Genomic DNA, 22581 nt, shown 5'->3' with positions numbered 1-22581 from the left:
CTCCCTTATTTCCTCCCCCCCCAACCTTTCAGTATTGGTAGCCAGCTTGACTCCACACCGCAGCAACCATCAATGTCACTGACATCTCCGCTCTTCTTCAGGGCAGAAGCTCCGTCTCTATCAGCCACCACAGTCAGGTGCTTGCCCGATCTTGCTTGCAAATTCTGCACCAGTGTAGCCTGCTGCCCACTCGCCCCTTGCTCCAGTGGTGCCCTAGGCCATGGCATAGTGGCCTTGGCCTAAATCCGGCCCTGCGCATTACGTACTACACCACCAGTGTCATATCAGGCAGCAGAGGTGCATTACCTACTATACCAGCAGTGTCACTGCAGACAACAGAGGTGCATTACCTACTACACCACCAGTGTCACAGCTGACAGCAGAGGTGCATTACCTATACCTACTACACCAGTAGGGTCACTGCAGACAGCAGAGGTGCATTACCTACTACACCACCAGCCTCACAGAATACAGCACAGGCAGATTAATCACTACATCATCACTGTCACTGCAGTCAGTAGAGGTGCATTACCAGGGCTGGATTTGTACTCTTTGCCGCCCAAGGCCACTGTCACCAGCCGCCCCCTTCATTATAGGTAGCCTGATGAACCCCCCCCCCCTCCAGTATTGGTAGCCAGATTACTCCCTTATTTCCTCCCTCCCCCCCCCCCCCCCCAACCTTTCAGTATTGGTAGCCAGCTTGACTCCACACCGCAGCAACCATCAATGTCACTGACATCTCCGCTCTTCTTCAGGGCAGAAGCTCCGTCTCTATCAGCCACCACAGTCAGGTGCTTGCCCGATCTTGCTTGCAAATTCTGCACCAGTGTAGCCTGCTGCCCACTCGCCCCTTGCTCCAGTGGTGCCCTAGGCCATGGCATAGTGGCCTTGGCCTAAATCCGGCCCTGCGCATTACGTACTACACCACCAGTGTCATATCAGGCAGCAGAGGTGCATTACCTACTATACCAGCAGTGTCACTGCAGACAACAGAGGTGCATTACCTACTACACCACCAGTGTCGCAGCCGACAGCAGAGGTGCATTACCTACTACACCAGCAGTGTCACAGCAGGCAGCAGAGGTGCATTACCTACTACACCACCAGTGTCACAGCAGGCAGCAGAGGTGCATTACCTACTACACCAGCAGGGTCACTGCAGACAGCAGAGGTGCATTACCTACTACACCAGCAGGGTCACAGTAGGCATCAGATGTGCATTACCTACTAAACCACCAGTGTCACAGCAGACAGCAGAGGTGCATTACCTACTACACCAGCAGGGCCACAGTAGGCATCAGAGGTGCATTACCTACTACACCAGAAGGGTCACTGCAGACAGCAGAGGTGCGTTACCTACTACACCACCAGTGTCACAGCAGACAGCAGAGGTGCATTACCTACTACACCACCAGTGTCACAGCTGACAGCAGAGGTGCATTACCTACTACACCAGAAGGGTCACTGCAGACAGCAGTGGTGCATTACCTACTACACCAGCAGGGTCACTGCAGACAGCAGAGGTGCATTACCTACTACACCAGCAGTGTCACAGCAGGCAGCAGAGGTGCATTACCTACTACACCAGCAGTGTCACAGCAGGCAGCAGAGGTGCATTACCTACTACACCAGCAGTGTCACAGCAGGCAGCAGAGGTGCATTACCTACTACACCACCAGTGTCACAGCAGACAGCAGAGATGCATTACCTACTACACCAGAAGGGTCACTGCAGACAGCAGAGGTGCATTACCTACTACACCACCAGTGTCACAGCAGACAGCAGAGGTGCATTACCTACTACACCACCAGTGTCACAGCTGACAGCAGAGGTGCATTACCTATACCTACTACACCAGCAGTGTCACTGCAGACAGCAGAGGTGCATTACCTACTACACCACCAGTGTCACAGCAGACAGCAGAGGTGCATTACCTACTACACCACCAGCCTCACAAAATACAGCACAGGCAGATTAATCACTACATCATCACTGTCACTGCAGTCAGTAGAGGTGCATTACCAGGGCTGGATTTGTACTCTTTACCGCCCAAGGCCACTGTCACCAGCCGCCCCCTTCAGTATAGGTAGCAAGATGACCCCCCCACCCCACCGTGCCCTCTAGTATAGGTAGCCTGATGAACCCCCCCCTCCAGTATTGGTAGCCAGATGACTCCCTTATTTCCTCCCCCCCCACCCTTTCAGTATTGGTAGCCAGCTTGACTCCACACCGCAGCAGCCATCAATGTCACTGACATCTCCGCTCTTCTTCAGGGCAGAAGCTCTGTCTCTATCAGCCACCGCAGTCAGGTGCTTGCCCGATCTTGCTTGCAAATGCTGCACCAGTGTAGCCTGCTGCCCACTCGCCCCTTGCTCCAGTGGTGCCCTAGGCCATGGCATAGTGGCTTTGGCCTAAATCCGGCCCTGCGCATTACCTACTACACCACCAGTGTCACATCAGGCAGCAGAGGTGCATTACCTACTATACCAGCAGTGTCACTGCAGACAGCAGAGGTGCATTACCTACTACACCAGCAGTGTCACAGCAGGCAGCAGAGGTGCATTACCTACTACACCACCAGTGTCGCAGCCGACAGCAGAGGTGCATTACCTACTACACTAGCAGTGTCACAGCAGGCAGCAGAGGTGCATTACCTACTACACCAGCAGTGTCACAGCAGGCAGCAGTGGTGCATTACCTACTACACCAGCAGGGTCACTGCAGACAGCAGAGGTGCATTACCTACTACACCAGAAGGGTCACTGCAGACAGCAGAGGTGCATTACCTACTACACCAGCAGTGTCACAGCAGGCAGCAGAGGTGCATTACCTACTACACCACCAGGGTCACTGCAGACAGCAGAGGTGCATTACCTACTACACCAGAAGGGTCACTGCAGACAGCAGATGTGCATTACCTACTACACCAGAAGGGTCACTGCAGACAGCAGAGGTGCATTACCTACTACACCACCAGTGTCACAGCAGGCAGCAGAGGTGCATTACCTACTACACCAGCAGTGTCACAGCAGGCAGCAGAGGTGCATTACCTACTACACTAGCAGTGTCACAGCAGGCAGCAGAGGTGCATTACCTACTACACCAGCAGTGTCACAGCAGGCAGCAGAGGTGCATTACCTACTACACCAGCAGGGTCACTGCAGACAGCAGAGGTGCATTACCTACTACACCAGAAGGGTCACTGCAGACAGCAGAGGTGCATTACCTACTACACCAGCAGTGTCACAGCAGGCAGCAGAGGTGCATTACCTACTACACCACCAGGGTCACTGCAGACAGCAGAGGTGCATTACCTACTACACCAGAAGGGTCACTGCAGACAGCAGATGTGCATTACCTACTACACCAGCAGGGTCACTGCAGACAGCAGAGGTGCATTACCTACTACACCACCAGTGTCACAGCAGGCAGCAGAGGTGCATTACCTACTACACCAGCAGTGTCACAGCAGGCAGCAGAGGTGCATTACCTACTACACCACCAGTGTCACAGCAGGCAGCAGAGGTGCATTACCTACTACACCACCAGCCTCACAGAATACAGCACAGGCAGATTAATCACTACATCATCACTGTCACTGCAGTCAGTAGAGGTGCATTACCAGGGCTGGATTTGTACTCTTTGCCGCCCAAGGCCACTGTCACCAGCCGCCCCCTTCAGTATAGGTAGCAAGATGACCCCCCCACCCCACCCCACCGTGCCCTCTAGTATAGGTAGCCTGATGAACCCCCCCTCCAGTATTGGTAGCCAGATGACTCCCTTATTTCCTCCCCCCCCAACCTTTCAGTATTGGTAGCCAGCTTGACTCCACACCGCAGCAACCATCAATGTCACTGACATCTCCGCTCTTCTTCAGGGCAGAAGCTCCGTCTCTATCAGCCACCACAGTCAGGTGCTTGCCCGATCTTGCTTGCAAATTCTGCACCAGTGTAGCCTGCTGCCCACTCGCCCCTTGCTCCAGTGGTGCCCTAGGCCATGGCATAGTGGCCTTGGCCTAAATTCGGCCCTGCGCATTACGTACTACACCACCAGTGTCATATCAGGCAGCAGAGGTGCATTACCTACTATACCAGCAGTGTCACTGCAGACAACAGAGGTGCATTACCTACTACACCACCAGTGCCGCAGCCGACAGCAGAGGTGCATTACCTACTACACCAGCAGTGTCACAGCAGGCAGCAGAGGTGCATTACCTACTACACCAGCAGTGTCACAGCAGGCAGCAGAGGTGCATTACCTACTACACCAGCAGGGTCACTGCAGACAGCAGAGGTGCATTACCTACTACACCAGCAGGGTCACAGTAGGCATCAGATGTGCATTACCTACTAAACCACCAGTGTCACAGCAGACAGCAGAGGTGCATTACCTACTACACCACCAGTGTCACAGCAGGCAGCAGAGGTGCATTACCTACTACACCAGCAGGGCCACAGTAGGCATCAGAGGTGCATTACCTACTACACCAGAAGGGTCACTGCAGACAGCAGAGGTGTGTTACCTACTACACCACCAGTGTCACAGCAGACAGCAGAGGTGCATTACCTACTACACCACCAGTGTCACAGCTGACAGCAGAGGTGCATTGCCTACTACACCAAAAGGGTCACTGCAGACAGCAGTGGTGCATTACCTACTACACCAGCAGAGTCACTGCAGACAGCAGAGGTGCATTACCTTCTACACCAGCAGTGTCACAGCAGGCAGCAGAGGTGCATTACCTACTACACCAACAGTGTCACGGCAGGCAGCAGAGGTGCATTACCTACTACACCAGCAGTGTCACAGCAGGCAGCAGAGGTGCATTACCTACTACACCAGCAGTGTCACAGCAGGCAGCAGAGGTGCATTACCTGCTACACCACCAGTGTCACAGCAGACAGCAGAGGTGCATTACCTACTACACCAGAAGGGTCACTGCAGACAGCAGAGGTGCATTACCTACTACACCAGCAGGGTCACAGCAGGCAGCAGAGGTGCATTACCTACTACACCAGCAGGGTCACTGCAGACAGCAGAGGTGCATTACCTAGTACACCACCAGTGTCACAGCAGACAGCAGAGGTGCATTACCTACTACACCACCAGCCTCACAGAATACAGCACAGGCAGATTAATCACTACATCATCACTGTCACTGCAGTCAGTAGAGGTGCATTACCAGGGCTGGATTTGTACTCTTTACCGCCCAAGGCCACTGTCACCAGCCGCCCCCTTCAGTATAGGTAGCAAGATGACCCCCCCACCCCGCCGTGCCCTCTAGTATAGGTAGCCTGATGAACCCCCCCTCCAGTATTCGTAGCCAGATGACTCCCTTATTTCCTCCCCCCCCCACCCTTTCAGTATTGGTAGCCAGCTTGACTCCACACCGCAGCAGCCATTAATGTCACTGACATCTCCGCTCTTCTTCAGGGCAGAAGCTCTGTCTCTATCAGCCACCGCAGTCAGGTGCTTGCCCGATCTTGCTTGCAAATGCTGCACCAGTGTAGCCTGCTGCCCACTCGCCCCTTGCTCCAGTGGTGCCCTAGGCCATGGCATAGTGGCTTTGGCCTAAATCCGGCCCTGCGCATTACCTACTACACCACCAGTGTCACATCAGGCAGCAGAGGTGCATTACCTACTACACCAGCAGTGTCACAGCAGGCAGCAGAGGTGCATTACCTACTACACCACCAGTGTCGCAGCCGACAGCAGAGGTGCATTACCTACTACACTAGCAGTGTCACAGCAGGCAGCAGAGGTGCATTACCTACTACACCAGCAGTGTCACAGCAGGCAGCAGAGGTGCATTATTTACTACACCAGCAGGGTCACTGCAGACAGCAGAGGTGCATTACCTACTACACCACCAGTGTCACAGCTGACAGCAGAGGTGCATTACCTATACCTACTACACCAGCAGGGTCACTGCAGACAGCAGAGGTGCATTACCTACTACACCAGCAGTGTCACAGCAGGCAGCAGAGGTGCATTACCTACTACACCACCAGTGTCGCAGCCGACAGCAGAGGTGCATTACCTACTATACCAGCAGTGTCACTGCAGACAGCAGAGGTGCATTACCTACTACACCAGCAGTGTCACAGCAGGCAGCAGAGATGCATTACCTACTACACCACCAGTGTCACATCAGGCAGCAGAGGTGCATTACCTACTATACCAGCAGTGTCACTGCAGACAGCAGAGGTGCATTACCTACTACACCAGCAGTGTCACAGCAGGCAGCAGAGGTGCATTACCTACTACACCACCAGTGTCGCAGCCGACAGCAGAGGTGCATTACCTACTACACTAGCAGTGTCACAGCAGGCAGCAGAGGTGCATTACCTACTACACCAGCAGTGTCACAGCAGGCAGCAGAGGTGCATTATTTACTACACCAGCAGGGTCACTGCAGACAGCAGAGGTGCATTACCTACTACACCAGAAGGGTCACTGCAGATAGCAGAGGTGCATTACCTACTACACCAGCAGTGTCACAGCAGGCAGCAGAGGTGCATTACCTACTACACCAGCAGGGTCACTGCAGACAGCAGAGGTGCATTACCTACTACACCAGAAGGGTCACTGCAGACAGCAGAGGTGCATTACCTACTACACCAGCAGGGTCACATCAGGCAGCAGAGGTGCATTACCTACTACACCAGCAGTGTCACAGCAGGCAGCAGAGGTGCATTACCTACTACACCAGCAGTGTCACAGCAGGCAGCAGAGGTGCATTACCTACTACACCACCAGTGTCACAGCAGACAGCAGAGGTGCATTACCTACTACACCAGAAGGGTCACTGCAGACAGCAGAGGTGCATTACCTACTACACCACCAGTGTCACAGCAGACCGCAGAGGTGCATTACCTACTACACCACCAGTGTCACAGCAGACAGCAGAGGTGCATTACCTACTACACCACCAGTGTCACAGCTGACAGCAGAGGTGCATTACCTGTACCTACTACACCAGCAGGGTCACTGCAGACAGCAGAGGTGCATTACCTACTACACCACCAGTGTCACAGCAGACAGCAGAGGTGCATTACCTACTACACCACCAGCCTCACAGAATACAGCACAGGCAGATTAATCACTACATCACCACTGTCACTGCAGTCAGTAGAGGTGCATTACCAGGGCTGGATTTGTACTCTTTACCGCCCAAGGCCACTGTCACCAGCCGCCCCCTTCAGTATAGGTAGCAAGATGAACCCCCCCCCAACCTTTCAGTATTGGTAGCCAGCTTGACTCCACACCGCAGCAGCCATCAATGTCACTGACATCTCCGCTCTTCTTTAGGGCAGAAGCTCCGTCTCTATCAGCCACCGCAGTCAGGTGCTTGCCCGATCTTGCTTGCAAATGCTGCACCAGTGTAGACTGCTGCCCACTCGCCCCTTGCTCCAGTGGTGCCCTAGGCCATGGCAAAGTGGCCTTGGCCTAAATCCGGCCCTGTGCATTACCTACTACACCACCAGTGTCACAGCAGGCAGCAGAGGTTCATTACCTACTACACCACCAGTGTCGCAGCCGACAGCAGAGGTGCATCACCTACTACACCAGCAGTGTCACAGCAGGCAGCAGAGGTGCATTACCTACTACACCAGCAGTGTTACAGCAGGCAGCAGAGGTGCATTACCTACTACACCAGCAGGGTCACTGCAGACAGCAGAGGTGCATTACCTACTACACCAGAAGGGTCACTGCAGACAGCAGAGGTGCATTACCTACTACACCAGCAGGGTCACTGCAGACAGCAGAGGTGCATTACCTACTACACCAGCAGTGTCACAGCAGGCAGCAGAGTTGCATTACCTACTACACCAGCAGTGTCACAGCAGGCAGCAGAGAGGTGCATTACCTACTACACCAGCAGTGTCACAGCAGGCAGCAGAGGTGCATTACCTACTACACCACCAGGGTCACTGCAGACAGCAGAGGTGTATTATCTACTACACCACCAGTGTCATAACCTATTACACCACCAGAGTCACTAGTCCATATAGACAACAGAGGTGTAATATCTACTAAACCATCATGGCCGAGCAACTTGAATACAGCACACGAGATTTGGGCGCAGCCGGCGCCACCATAGACCGTAATAGGAATTACGGCTATAGCAGCGTACACTGAGTAACTTCGGCGCCATCAGAAGATGGAGCTGAAGTTACATTTAAAACACTGTAATTCGGCCGCCAGCAGTAGCTGGAAGCCGAATTACAGCATTTCTCACCATTCACGTGGACCTTGAGGGGGAATAGTAATTTTGTGCAGCAGCAGGATAAGCCGTGTACCGGCTGTATCCTGCACCCAAATCTCCCGGTGGCAATTTCATACGTATGCACCAGGGCCACTGCAGACAGCAGAAGAGCATCACCTATTACTCCATCAGGGTCACAGCAGAGGTGCATTACCTACTATACCAGCATTGTCAGAGCAGAAAACAGCAGGCAGCAGAGATGCCTTACCTACTACACCACCAGGGTCCCTACAGACAACAGAGGTGTAATATCTATTACACCACCAGGGTCCCTACAGACAACAGAGGTGTAATATCTACTAAACCACCAGGGTCACTACAGACAACAGAGGTGTAATATCTACTACACCACCAGGGTCACTACAGACAACAGAGGTGTAATATCTACTACTACACCACCAGGGTCACTGCAGACAACAGAGGTGTAATATCTACTACACCACCAGGGTCACTACAGACAACAGAGGTGTAATATCTACTAAACCACCAGGGTCACTACAGACAACAGAGGTGTAATATCTACTACACCACCAAGGTCCCTATAGACAACAGAGGTGTAATATCTACCACACCACCAGGGTCCCTACAGACAACAGAGGTGTAATATCTACTAAACCACCAGGGTCACTACAGACAACAGAGGTGTAATATCTACTACACCACCAGGGTCCCTACAGACAACAGAGGTGTAATATCTACTACACCACCATGGTCCTTACAGACAACAGAGGTGTAATATCTACTATACCACCAGGGTCCCTCCAGACAACAGAGGTGTAATATCTACTACACCCCAGGGTCCCTACAGACAACAGAGGTGTAATATCTACTACACCACCATGGTCCCTACAGACAACAGAGGTGTAATATCTACTAAACCACCAGGGTCACTACAGACAACAGAGGTGTAATATCTACTACACCACCAAGGTCCCTATAGACAACAGAGGTGTAATATCTACCACACCACCAGGGTCCCTACAGACAACAGAGGTGTAATATCTACCACACCACCAAGGTCCCTACAGACAACAGAGGTGTAATATCTACTACACCACCAGGGTCCCTACAGACAACAGAGGTGTAATATCTACTACACCACCATGGTCCTTACAGACAACAGAGGTGTAATATCTACTATACCACCAGGGTCCCTCCAGACAACAGAGGTGTAATATCTACTACACCCCAGGGTCCCTACAGACAACAGAGGTGTAATATCTACTACACCACCATGGTCCCTACAGACAACAGAGGTGTAATATCTACTACACCAACAGGGTCACTACAGACAACAGAGGTGTAATATCTACTACACCACCAGGGTCACTGCAGACAACAGAGGTGTAATATCTACTACACCACCAGGTTCCCTACAGACAACAGAGGTGTAGTATCTACTACACCACCATGGTCCCTACAGACAACAGAGGTGTAATATCTACTACACCCCAGGGTCCCTACAGACAACAGAGGTGTAATATCTACTAAACCACCAGGGTCACTACAGACAACAGAGGTGTAATGTGTACTACACCCCAGGGTCCCTACAGACAACAGAGGTGTAATATCTACTACACCACCAGGGTACCTACAGACAACAGAGGTGTAATATCTACTACACCACCATGGTCCCTACAGACAACAGAGATGTAATATCTAATACACCACCAGGGTCACTGCAGACAACAGAGGTGTAATATCTACTACACAACCATGGTCCCTACAGACAACAGAGGTGTAATATCTACTACACCACCAGGGTCACTGCAGACAACAGAGGTGTAATATCTACTACACAACCATGGTCCCTACAGACAACAGAGGTGTAATATCTACTACACCACCATGGTCCCTACAGACAACAGAGGTGTAATATCTACTACACCACCATGGTCCCTACAGACAACAGAGGTGTAATATCTACTACACCACCATGGTCCCTACAGACAACAGAGGTGTAATATCTACTACACCACCAGGGTCACTGCAGACAACAGAGGTGTAATATCTACTACACAACTATGGTCCCTACAGACAACAGAGGTGTAATATCTACTACACCACCAGGGTCCCTACAGACAACAGAGGTGTAATATCTACAGTACTACACAACCAGGGTCCCTACAGACAACAGAGGTGTAATATCTACTACACCACCAGGGTCCCTACAGACAAAAGAGGTATAATATTTACTACACCACCAGGGTCACTACAGACAACAGAGGTGTAATATCTACTACACCACCAGGGTCCCTACAGACAACAGAGGTGTAATATCTACTACACCACCAGCAGGGGCAAACCCAGGATTTTCAAGGGGGGGATTCCTGAAAGGTCTCCCTCAGTCACGCACAATGTAGTATAATAATATGGTAGGGCAGCCTTTTTCAGCCTTTTTACCCCAGAGGAACCCTGCAAACAATTTTTTTATCTCGAGGAACCCCTGCATTTATTTTTCAGGAGGCATGGGCTTTAAAAGTCGGTGAGGCTGTTTATTTTTCTTCCCCCTATTACACTGCCCCTCATTATACTGTTTCCTTATCCGAGAGCTTTTTTATTAATGTGAAAATTATTATTCTGACCCCCAATTTAGTGCTAATTTTTACAGTATCCCCTATTATAATGTGCACTATCATACTTCCCCCCACGATGGGGAAAAATGCCAAGGAACCCCTGCAGAGTCCTCAAGGAACCCTGGGGTTCCAGGGAACCCTTGTTGAGAAAGCCTGTGGTAGGGCATCATATTGGGTAAACATAATGCAATTTCCCATCCGACTGACGGGATCTGACAATTATTTCCTAAATGTCCAATCTGTTAGAGATCGACAACGGGATCAATCAGGAGCAGTTTGGATACAGATAATAATGAGGACAGCTGACATTGCTAATGAAGGGGAAAGTGAAGCCTCCACACAGCAGGGGCACAGGGCTGTGTTCATACCTTGCTATGTGCTCTGTAAAGTTCCCCAGTGCTGTTCCATGCTCTGTATACACGCTGCTGCTCCATCTAAAGTCAGCTGCAGCAGGGAAAGAACGGGGGCAGTGCTGTGAGTTGCAGGAGGCCTGCAGATCTTCTGGTGTCTTAATTTGTGCCTGTCCCCAGACAATGCACCGGCTCTGGTCTGAGGTGGGATTCCGGGCAGCTGTAATTCCCCCCCCCCCCCCCCCCCTGCGTTTGCCTATGACCAGGGTCACTGCAGACAACAGAGGTGTAATATCTACTACACAACCAGGGTCCCTACAGACAAAAGAGGTATAATATTTACTACACCACCAGGGCCACTACAGACAACAGAGGTGTAATATCTACTACAACACCAGGGTCCCTACAGACAAAAGAGGTATAATATTTACTACACCACCAGGGTCCCTACAGACAACAGAGGTGTAATATCTACTACACCACCAGGGTCCCTACAGACAACAGAGGTGTAACATCTTACTACACCACCAGGGTCCCTACAGACAACAGAGGTGTAGTATCTACTTACACCTCTGTTGTCTGTAGGGACCATGGTGGTGTAATATCTACTACACCACCAGGGTCCCTCCAGACAACAGAGGTGTAATATCTACTACACCCCAGGGTCCCTACAGACAACAGAGGTGTAACATCTTACTACGCCACCAGGGTCCCTACAGACAACAGAGGTGTAGTATCTACTTACACCACCATGGTCCCTACAGACAACAGAGGTGTAACATATACTACACCACCAGGGTCCCTACAGACAACAGAGGTGTAGTATCTACTTACACCACCATGGTCCCTACAGACAACAGAGGTGTAGTATCTACTTACACCACCAGGGTCCCTACAGACAACAGAGGTGTAACATCTTACTACACCACCAGGGTCACTGCAGACAACAGAAGTGCATTAACTGCTATATCACAATGGACAAAGTAAGCAGCAATAGTTGAGCACTAACTATTACACCACCAAGTTCTCAGTAGACAGCACATGTGCATTAATTATTACATCACCGATGATAATGGAAGCTTTAGAAGTTTTATTAAAGAAAACTGGTGGTGAGAAAGATATGTAAGCTGCCATGTTTGTCTGGCTGTTGAGCTGATTCTCTCTCCCTAATATTTTTTGAATCATTTATGCAGATTAAGAACAAAAATCTGAAGTTTTGACTTTACTGAAGTTAAAATGTCAACACAACAGTCAGGTAGTTGGTATAAATGGAAATAAAGATGTTGCCTTCCATATCCCTTTCAGTACAGGTTTTCTCAAGTCATGACTTAAATGTATCCTATCATCTCCATTGAGTGCTTCTACCCAACTTTGCCCTGCTGCCCACACTCCTGCTCCCAAACCTGTGCAATTTCCAATAGTCAACACACTTCTAGAATAGCATAGTCAGAAAAAGATAAAGTGGGTGAGGCCATGTGACTTCAGGGCATATATTTGATTATTGTGTTGTGGTGTATGTCATTTTGTTTCTTTCTTCACTTTAGCCAGTGCCTCCTTCACCTGATCAGAGCTGTGTTAGCCAACGCTTCCTTCAAGCAACCATCATAGCCTTAGTTATCATCATGGCTTTCAGGTATTATATCCTTGAGATTTAACAAAACCTTAAAGTGGGGTTGTACTTTTAGCAGACGTGGACGAATTAGCATACAATTCAGGAGCCAGTCTGTTCAATCCTAGAAGTCAGCAGGAAATGCACTAGCTCTATTTGCATCAATTATAAAAAAAATGCAATTAGACTCAATACCTCACACTGACTACACCTCCCACCGAGGACTCAATACCTCACACAGAGGACTCAATACCTCACACTGACAACACCTCCCACTGACTCAATACCTCACACTGACAACACCCCCCACTGACTCAATACCTCACACTGACAACACCTCCCACTGGGGACTCAATACCTCACACCGAGGACTCAATACCTCACACTGACAACACCTCCCACTGACTCAATACCTCACACTGACTACACCTCCCACGGGGGACTCAACACTTCCCACGGGGGACTCAATACCTCACACCAAGGACTCAATACCTCACACAGAGTGCTCAATACCTCCCCCTGACAACACCTGCCACTGACTCAATACCTCACACTGACAACACCTCCCACTGACTCAATACCTCACACTGGCAACACCTCCCACTGGGGACTCAATACCTCACACTGAGGACTTAATACCTCCCACTGACAACACCTCCCACTGACTCAATACCTCACACTGACAACACCTGCCACTGGGGAGTCAATACCTCACACTGAGGACTCAATACCTCACACAGAGGACTCAATACCTCACACTGACAACACCTCACACTGACTCAATACCTCACACTGACAACACCTCCCACGGGGGACTCAACACTTCCCACGGGGGACTCAATACCTGACACCAAGGACTCAATACCTCACACAGAGGGCTCAATACCTCCCCCTGACAACACCTCCCACTGCGGACTCAATATACCTGAATGACAACACTTCCACTGAGAACTCACCTCACACTGACTAAACCTCCCACTGTGGACTCAATACCTCACACTGACAACATCTCCCACTGAGTACTCAATACCTCACACTGACAACACCTCCCTATAAAGGACTCAATGCCTCACACAGAGGACTCAATACCTCACACTGACAACACCTCCCACTGGGGACTCAATACCTCACACCGAGGACTCGATACCTCACACTGAGGACTCAATACCTCACAATGACCACACCTCCCACTGAAAACTCAATACCTCTTACTGAGAACACCTCCCACTGAGGACTCAATACCTCACACTGAGGACTCAATACCTCACAATGACAACACCTCCTACTGAGGACTCAATACCTCACACCGAGGACTCAATACCTCCCACTGACAACAACTCCCATTGAGGACTCAATACCTCACACTGACAACACCTCCCACTGAGGACTCAATACCTCACACCGAGGACTCAATACCTCACACTGACAACAACTCCCACTGAGGACTCAATACCTCACACTGACAACACCTCCCACTGAGGACTCAATACCTCACACCGAGGACTCAATACCTCACCGTGACAACACCTCCCACTGATGACTCAATACCTGACACTGACAACACCTCCCACTGAGAACTCAATATCCCACACTGACAACACCTCCCACTGAGGACTCAGTACCTCACACTGACAACTCCTACCACTGAGGACTCAATACCTCACACTGACAACACCTCCCACTGAGGACTCAACACCTCCTGCAGCCCTCCCACTCTTGATGACACTGTGCTTGTGGTTGGGGCTGGTACACTGACAAGGAACAGCAATTAACAATAACATAATCAAGCGAAAATATTGATCACATAACCACATGGTACGAGAATCGTATTTTTGATCAATAATTTCCAACCTGTCCAATGTAATTTCGATAGAAAAACCGAACAATACTGACCTTAACTACCCTAAGACCGCCTCACGCCAATGGGCGTGACCGCGACGGCAGCCCCAAGACCGCCTAACGCCAATTGGCGTCAAGTCCTCGGGACGGCTACTGCAGGAGATCGCACGCAGGCTGCGCGCGCATCTCCTGCTTGGGAGGCAGAGCTCCGCCCCGCCTTCAGTCTCCCAGCGGGGATCGCCGCTTGGGGGACTGATAGACGACAAAACCGCCGTCTTTTTACTGGGTACAGCGCTGCGATCTGAGGCAGCGCTGTACTGGGGACAGCTGTGTGACACAGCTGTCCTCCTGGGGCACAAAAGAGCGATTGGCAGTAATAGGCTAAAGCCTATCACAGCCGATTGCTGTGATAGGCTGGCCGGGGGAGGGTGGGTGGAAAAAAAATTATTTAAAAAAATGACAATAAATATTTATTTAAAAAAAAAGAAAAAACTGGGGGGCGAACAGTCCTCACCAACAGAAAGCTCTGGTGGTAGGAAGAAAAAGGACGGGGGGGGGGGGGGAATCACTTGTGTGCTGAGTTGTGTGGCCCTGCAGCTTGGCCTTAAAGCTGCAGTGGCCAATTAAGCAAAAAATGGCCTGGTCTTTAGGGGGGTTTAGCACTGTAGTCCTCAAGTGGTTAAAATCGCATGCTGCCTTGCGATAACCAAACTGAAAATCTTCCGATCTGATAAGGTTTCTCGATTGAAAAAGGAATCAGAAATAATAATTGTATGGTGGGTTCCCAGCATTAATGATTAAACTTGAGTTGATAGTTTACGATGATTTGTTATATGGCTCTTACTAATGCTGGGCATACACAGTGCGTTTATGCGCCGGAATCGAGCCGCTGGCTCGGTGCTGGCGCGTCCCCGCTAGTCCGCGCGGGTGCATGGATCGATTCCCGCTCGTCCCCGCGGGCACTTCCTTATCAGCCGCTCGTTTTTTCCATTGTCCACCCGCGGGGATCAAGCGCAGAATCGATCCGCCGCGGTGATCGGACCGGTTGGATATTATCAATCGAGCCATCAGCGGCTCATTGATAAGAACTATATAACCATTTATGCCCAGCATTAAACCTAATTTGTTATCAGTTCCTTTTCAGAAGGTAGCCAAATCAATTACAAGCAGGTATCTTAGATCATAGAGTAACTGTATCAGAAGATCAGAAGTGTGAAAGCCACTTGACCTCCTGTATCATTTGTAGGTGAAATACCTGTGTGGAGAAGATGTATCAAAGAGTGCAATAGCTAATATAGTACAGTACAGTGAAGCAGATTTATGAAACAGTGTAAAAATGATAATTCCATTCCCTAATTTTACAGTGTTATCTCCATGACAACTCTCTACGTGTTGAATTTACGCAGTGAGGATGATATTTTGGACATGGATGGGTAAGTGCAGTATTCTGAAATCAATGAGCATGATTCACAAAGCGTTTTTACCTTATCTATGTTACATTTTTAAGCTTTCAAAAAAACAAAAATATAATATAATGAAGGTAAGAAAAGTAATATTGAAATTAAGTTAATCAGGAACTTAAAGGTCACATCCGAGAACGCTAAAAATAAAAGAATCCACTTACCTGAGGCTTCCACCAGCCTCTGCCAGCTGTCCTGTGCTCTCGTCGCAGCTCAGCTCCACGCAGATGGTCTGGGGGTCCCCTCCGGCGCAAGATGTCCAATGCGTCTGCGTGAGCGGGTCTCAGAGCCGCACTTACATCATCAGGACTGTACTGCGCCTAGTTCTGCGCCTACGCAGTACAGTCCAGATGACGACCTGGCAAGGTTGGCATCTGCACCGGAGGGGACCGGAAGCCACCTGAGCTGCGGTGAGGGCACGGAACAGATGCAGTGGGCTAGAGGAAGCCCGAGGTGATTTTTATGGTGCTCGAACCTTCCCTTTAACCGCTTGCCGCCCGCGTCACGCCAATGGGCGTAGCCGCGGCGGCAGCCCCAGGACCAGCTCACGCCGATTGGCGTAAAGTCCTTGGGGCTCGCAGTGCAGGAGATCGCGCGCAGGTTGCGCGCACATCTCCTGTTAGTGGGCGGAGCAGAGCTCCGCCTTCAGTCTCCGAGCGGAGACTGTTAGACGGCGGAATCGCCGTCTAATTACATTGTACAGCGCTGCGATCAGCAGCAGCGCTGTACTGGGGACAGCCGTGTGACATGGCTGTCCCCATGGGACACTATAGAGCGATCGGCTCTCATAGGCAGAAGCCTATGACAGCCGATCGCCGTTATTGGCTGGCTGTGGGGTGGGAGGGAGGGAAAAGCGCGACAGATTTATAAAAAAACAAAACACAATATTTATACGAAACAAGCAAACAAACACTGGGGGGGGGGGGGGGCGATCAGACCCCACCAACAGAGAGCTCAGTTGGTGGGGAGAAAAGGGGGGAGGAATCACTGGTGTGCTGTGTTGTGCGGTCCTGCAGCTTGGCCTTAAAGCTGCAGTGGCCTTTTTTTTACCAAAATACCCTGTTCTTTAGGGGGGGTAAAACCCCCGGTCCTCTAGAGGTTAAGGAAGTCATACATCGAGGATCAAGCGATTTGGCTGTACGATCCACCATTCAATTCGATCATTTTATAGAATCAAGAAAGAATCGAGTGTCTTCCAGGATTCCCAATCGATGAAAAGTGGCTGATTTTATGCCAAATCGACCAGCTTAGTTGATGGAGCAGGATGCAAGATATTGGTCAATCGCACAGGAATTGGCTACTGTTCACATGTCATTCGATTGACTCTGAATCGATTTTTGCATTCAGAGCATGGAGACACAACATCGGTCAGATCATATGTGAAGGTGAATCGCATAGGATCACATTTGTAGTGTGTGGGTCACTAGTCGATCGACTGGCTACCTTTATTTTGAGTGATTATTTTGCTTGTAAATGTGCTGAAAGGCTATTTTTAATCTTTAACCCCTAATTAATAAAAAGGTTATTTTTATTAAAGCGCACCAAAACCAAACATTTTTTTAATTCAAAATATTTAGTTGCACCACTCTGACACATACAAAGATAAATAAACACTCCTTCAAGCCTATGAGCATTTCAGTGCATGCTTTATTATTATGATTTAGAAAATAGATTTTAATTCTGAAATCTTGTATTTTTAATTTGGGTCCACTTTACTTAGGTGTTAAATAAGTCATTTATGAGAAGTCTTGTGAATAAAGCCCATTGTTAGAATAAACATAGTTCTAGTTCATGATATGCTAATCTGTCTTCTGTGATCATCTTGTTGGGAACATTTGAACAAAGAAAAACATTTATTAATTGCAACCAATAAGCCTTTGAGGGGCTCAAATTGAATTTAACACATTTTTGTATGTTTTTTTTTTTTTTAGTTTGAAAGAGTTTTATTGTCAAAAAATGTGACATACAATAGTAATTCCTATATTTAACCCCACATGTGGAGCAGGTCAGGTGGTTGCATAATAGCATAATAGCAACAAATATACAAAGAGAGAAAATAACATTCGGAATAGCCAGGAAAACGTCAAGTTTATCAATATATGACATATATCAGAACATATGTTTATCGGGTTGTGCATGGCTTGGGGCTTAACAGTGAGAGCAGAAAACAGGGCAATCTTCCTAGACAGAGGTCACCAGGGATTGCAGGCCCAAGTTCTTCACACTGGAGAGCCAAGGTTGCCAGCTTTTAAGGAACACATCCATTGTATGCTTTTTTTTAACCCTAAAAGTGGTGCTCCCTCCGCGTATACCACTTCTAAATCCACCAGGCGTAACAATAGGGGGTTCAGAGGTAGCGACCGCATCGGGGCCTTTGGGCCAGAGGGGCCCCGAAGGGCCCTCCCTTAACTACAGTATTAGCTCTCTATTGGTCCTTTGCTCATAATAATCACTTCTATAGACACTTCTATAGACACTTTGAATAGTGGTAATCATTAACAAGCTGTTCCCCATCCCTTCTTGCACCTCTGACACTGTAGTTGCCATTGGCAGGTTTTGGTGCGCTGTATCAATTGCTATGTATAGAGTGCTTGGGGGGCCCACTGTAAAACTTGCATCGGGGCCCACAGCTCCTTAGCTACGCCACTGCCACCAGGCATATGTACTGGAATCCCTATGGCTAGATCATTAGAATGATGAGTGACAACTTCACTAGATATCAGCTGGACGGGGAGGTGGCTTTGAGAAACTGGCCAGATAGGTTAATTATGGGACAAGATTTCAGTGTGAATTTCTGCTATTAAGGGCTACTACACATCAGAACAAAACTGGTCTCTGCTTCAGACTCTGGCAGGCTGTCCTGAGCACCCTTTGCCTTTGGCTACGTCCATAGCATGAGATAGCCTAGTATTGCAGCCTAGTACACACAACCAATTCTGATTGGCTGACTGACTTATTATACCACCTCCATGTAGTATGAAGTGATAAGTAGTCATTGAAAATTAAATTTGTGTACCAGGCTTTATTCTTTCCAATATAATGCTGCTGCTGTTTACACAGGGAAAGACAATCTAGAGGGAAAGGAAAGAAAATAAACATATTTCAAAGAGGTGTATGTAGGTTGCAGAAACTTGCAGTACAAGTGAGGTGTTTTGGTTATGGAATTAAGTAGTTCACAAATCCAGTTTTGCTTGGTCAATGATTGGCCAATAGTACCACTTCCATACAGGGCCGGGCCGAGGCAGAGGCTGGAGAGGCTCCAGCCTCAGGGCGCAGTGTAGGAGGGGGCGCATAATTCATTCAGCTGTCATTCCTAATTGTGTTTGAAGCAGAAAGAAATAAGAAAAGGGGATACATGGCAGTAACTGCAAGCCATATAACTAGATATTAAGGTGTTGGGGAGGATGTGGGCCATGTGGCGCCTCTTATTCTAATAGCAATCAGTGTGTGATGGCTGGGGTGGCAGGCATGGAGGGGCGAACTTTGGTGTCTCAGCCTTGGGTGCTGGAGGACCTTGTCCCGGCTCTGCTTCCATATAGTGTGAGAGCTTACCTACACAGTCTGTTAGTAGTATTTAAAATCTGTTGACTCTCATACTACTTAGAGGTGGTAAAATTGGGCAGTCATTGGCCAATTAAAACTTGGTGTGTGTACCAGGCTTAAATTTAAAGCCTGTTACACAGCTCCAATTTTGATTGGCCAATCAATGGACAATTTTACCACCTCCATGTAGTATGAGGTGGTAAAATTGGCCAATCATTGGCCTATCAAAACTGAAGGTGTGTACCTGGCTTTACTTTTATTTCCATTACAATGAATTTCCTTTAAAGCAATCTTAATGGTATTTGTAGTAAAATTCTGGATCTGTAGTGCGCTTTGTCTTGATCTACACTGATGTGTGTGTCTCCTTTTCTTGCCCTGTGTTTGGTGCTGTGTCTGTCCTCTCGCTGTCTACCTCTAGCAGTGCTTTCACTCCACCTGGTACGTGTACTCTGACTTTCTTCAGACAGATCCGCCTTACTCTACCATTTGCTGTGTGCGTACGGTATGTCTCTTTCACAGATCTCACCTCATCACTGTTATTGACATCTAGAGTGCAGTGCCATCCTTCAGCCCCATGTTCCTTTCTTGCCTTGACTGACACTTATATTATTTCTGTAGCTCAAGTCAGAATTTTGATACCACACAACTAAGAAGCTCCACCACTCCCCCAATACAGGCCACGGACAGCACAGGTTGGTCACCCTCCTGACATATCTATATTGTTGGTTTTATTTCTGGAATTGTCCTATACGGTAAACCTTTGTGTCTGTTTTTCTTTCCTAAATAGACTGGGAACACAATCAGCATCCTTCCATCACAATAAATCTATGTTTAGAACCGCCGTGCCAAGAAGTCTGCTGTTCTGCCTCTCATAGTGTCTCTTCTTCTCCTGCTGTCACATTCGGCAAAATGGCTTCTCGACCAGAGACCTCAGTAACAGGTGGGGATCTTTCATATAGCAGGTGCAATTAAAAGGCTAAACCCAGACCAAGAAAAGTGTGCTAATGGCTACAAGGTGAACACTTATCTTGTTTGGAGAGGCAGTGTGGCCATACCCTAGAACCCCAACCCCTTCCCCACCCCCTCCCCACCATACACACACACCTCTTGCTCTCAAATGTGCTACAGACTTTAAAATTGCATGCAAATTCTAGATATTTCTATCCAGTGGTATATGAAAGAGATGCCTTCGTGTGCCTCATTAGGAGCACCCCATAAGTGTCGAGCCTCCGGGAACTTGGGTTCATTGTTAATAATATTATTAATTTGCTAGTATATGGGTCGTGCATGTTAATATAAACACATTGGTTGCATGATGTACAGTACAAGCACATGTTCCCCTGGCTCGACATCCACAGGTAGAGGCTCCTCCTCCCGTCCCACTATAATGATGATGTTTTTTTTTCTTTTTGAACTACCATACACGTGAGAGCTCCTCAGGACCTATTCTTTCTACCTACCCTTGCTGGAAGTCCTACCTAGTGAGTTTATTGCCCAAGGTTGGAGCATGTCTAACCCTTTAGCAGCCACAGATAGCAAAACTATGTGCTGTCGGCCCACAACAACCTGCAGTAAGTGAAAAAGTCTCCATAGATTGTCATTGCTTTTGCGGCCTCTTGTGGCTGAATAGGGTAACACAACGCAGGTTTACCATACTAGTGTAAAAGGGGCCTCTTTAGTTTTGGACAGTAATGGTACTGCTTAGTCAGCTATACAAGCAGTTTTATGTCTATTGTGTTTACAAAATTTGTCATTGTTTTATTGTATGATCCTACAATTTCTTTGACATATCTACTAGATGTTTGTTTTGTTTTTTTGCCTATTTGTTTTTGTGTCAATCACATCTATAAATCTCTGCCACAGACAATACTTCATCCGGCACCATCAGAAAGGCAAAATCGCGGGTCCTGGATAAAAGTCGCAACTCTCTACAGACTCCAGTCCGCCCTGTAAGTCCTCCACCACAATATACACAAAGCAAAACAAAACACAGCCCCAACAGCCTCCCCGGCATGGACCCTCGCAACAGGAGAAGTGTGTCAGAAACAACCAGACTGTCCACTAGTGCCGGTGTCACACAGCGGAATGGTGAGTGTTACATGTTCACATTACGTGTGGAAAACTACAGAACTACTTGCTCCACATCTCAAAGACAGTCCAATATACCTTACACACCTTTCCTTTCACTCTCGCAATGGGGGCAAACATGTCAGTACAACATAAACGCAATGGGGGCAAACATGTCAGTACAACATAAATGCAAGGGGACAAACATGTCAGTACAAAATAAACACACTGCGGGCAAACATGTCAGTACAAAATAAACGCACTGCGGGCAAACATGTCAGTACAAAATAATCGCAATGGAGGCAAACATGTCAGTACAAAATAAACGCACTGCGGGCAAACATGTCAGTACAAAATAAACACACTGTGGGCAAACATGTCAGTACAAAATAAACGCAATGGAGGCAAACATGTCAGTACAAAATAAACGCACTGCGGGCAAACTTGTCAGTACAAAATAAACGCACTGCGGGCAAACATGTCAGTACAAAATAAACGCACTGCGGGCAAACATGTCCGTACAAAATAAACGAACTGCGGGCAACATGTCAATACAAAATGAACGCAATGGGGCAAACATGTCAGCACAAAATGTACGCAATCAGGGCAAACATGTCAGCACAAAATGTACGCAATGGGGCAAACATGTCAGCACAAAATGTACGCAATGGGGCAAACATGTCAGCACAAAATGTACGCAATGGGGGCAAACATGTCAGCACAAAATGAACGCAATGGGGGCAAACATTTCACCTGGAAAAAAAAAGCATTTACTTACCTGACATAAGTCAGTCAGCCAGCCGGCCGGCCTCTCGTGTGTGTGCGCAGCTCCCCAGGCTATCAGGCAGAGCAGGGCTATGGCAAGATG

General features: G+C 48.7%; 1 protein-coding gene across 5 annotated transcripts in view; it reads left to right on the top strand.

Annotated features, from left to right (window-relative positions):
• Positions 1-22581, top strand: part of MYRF (myelin regulatory factor) — a 257540-nt gene that overhangs the window by 222177 nt on the left and 12782 nt on the right. For all 5 annotated transcript variants that reach the window (XM_068260423.1, XM_068260425.1, XM_068260424.1 and 2 more), the window contains 5 exons: positions 12740-12828; positions 16008-16076; positions 20265-20338; positions 20434-20586; positions 21510-21734. In XM_068260423.1, the coding sequence (XP_068116524.1) occupies positions 12740-12828; positions 16008-16076; positions 20265-20338; positions 20434-20586; positions 21510-21734 (610 nt within the window). The remainder of the gene's footprint in view (positions 1-12739; positions 12829-16007; positions 16077-20264; positions 20339-20433; positions 20587-21509; positions 21735-22581) is intronic.

The sequence above is a fragment of the Hyperolius riggenbachi genome, chromosome 11, assembly GCF_040937935.1.
Source record: "Hyperolius riggenbachi isolate aHypRig1 chromosome 11, aHypRig1.pri, whole genome shotgun sequence".
NCBI lineage: Eukaryota > Metazoa > Chordata > Amphibia > Anura > Hyperoliidae > Hyperolius > Hyperolius riggenbachi.
This window is presented reverse-complemented; position numbering and strand designations above follow the sequence as displayed.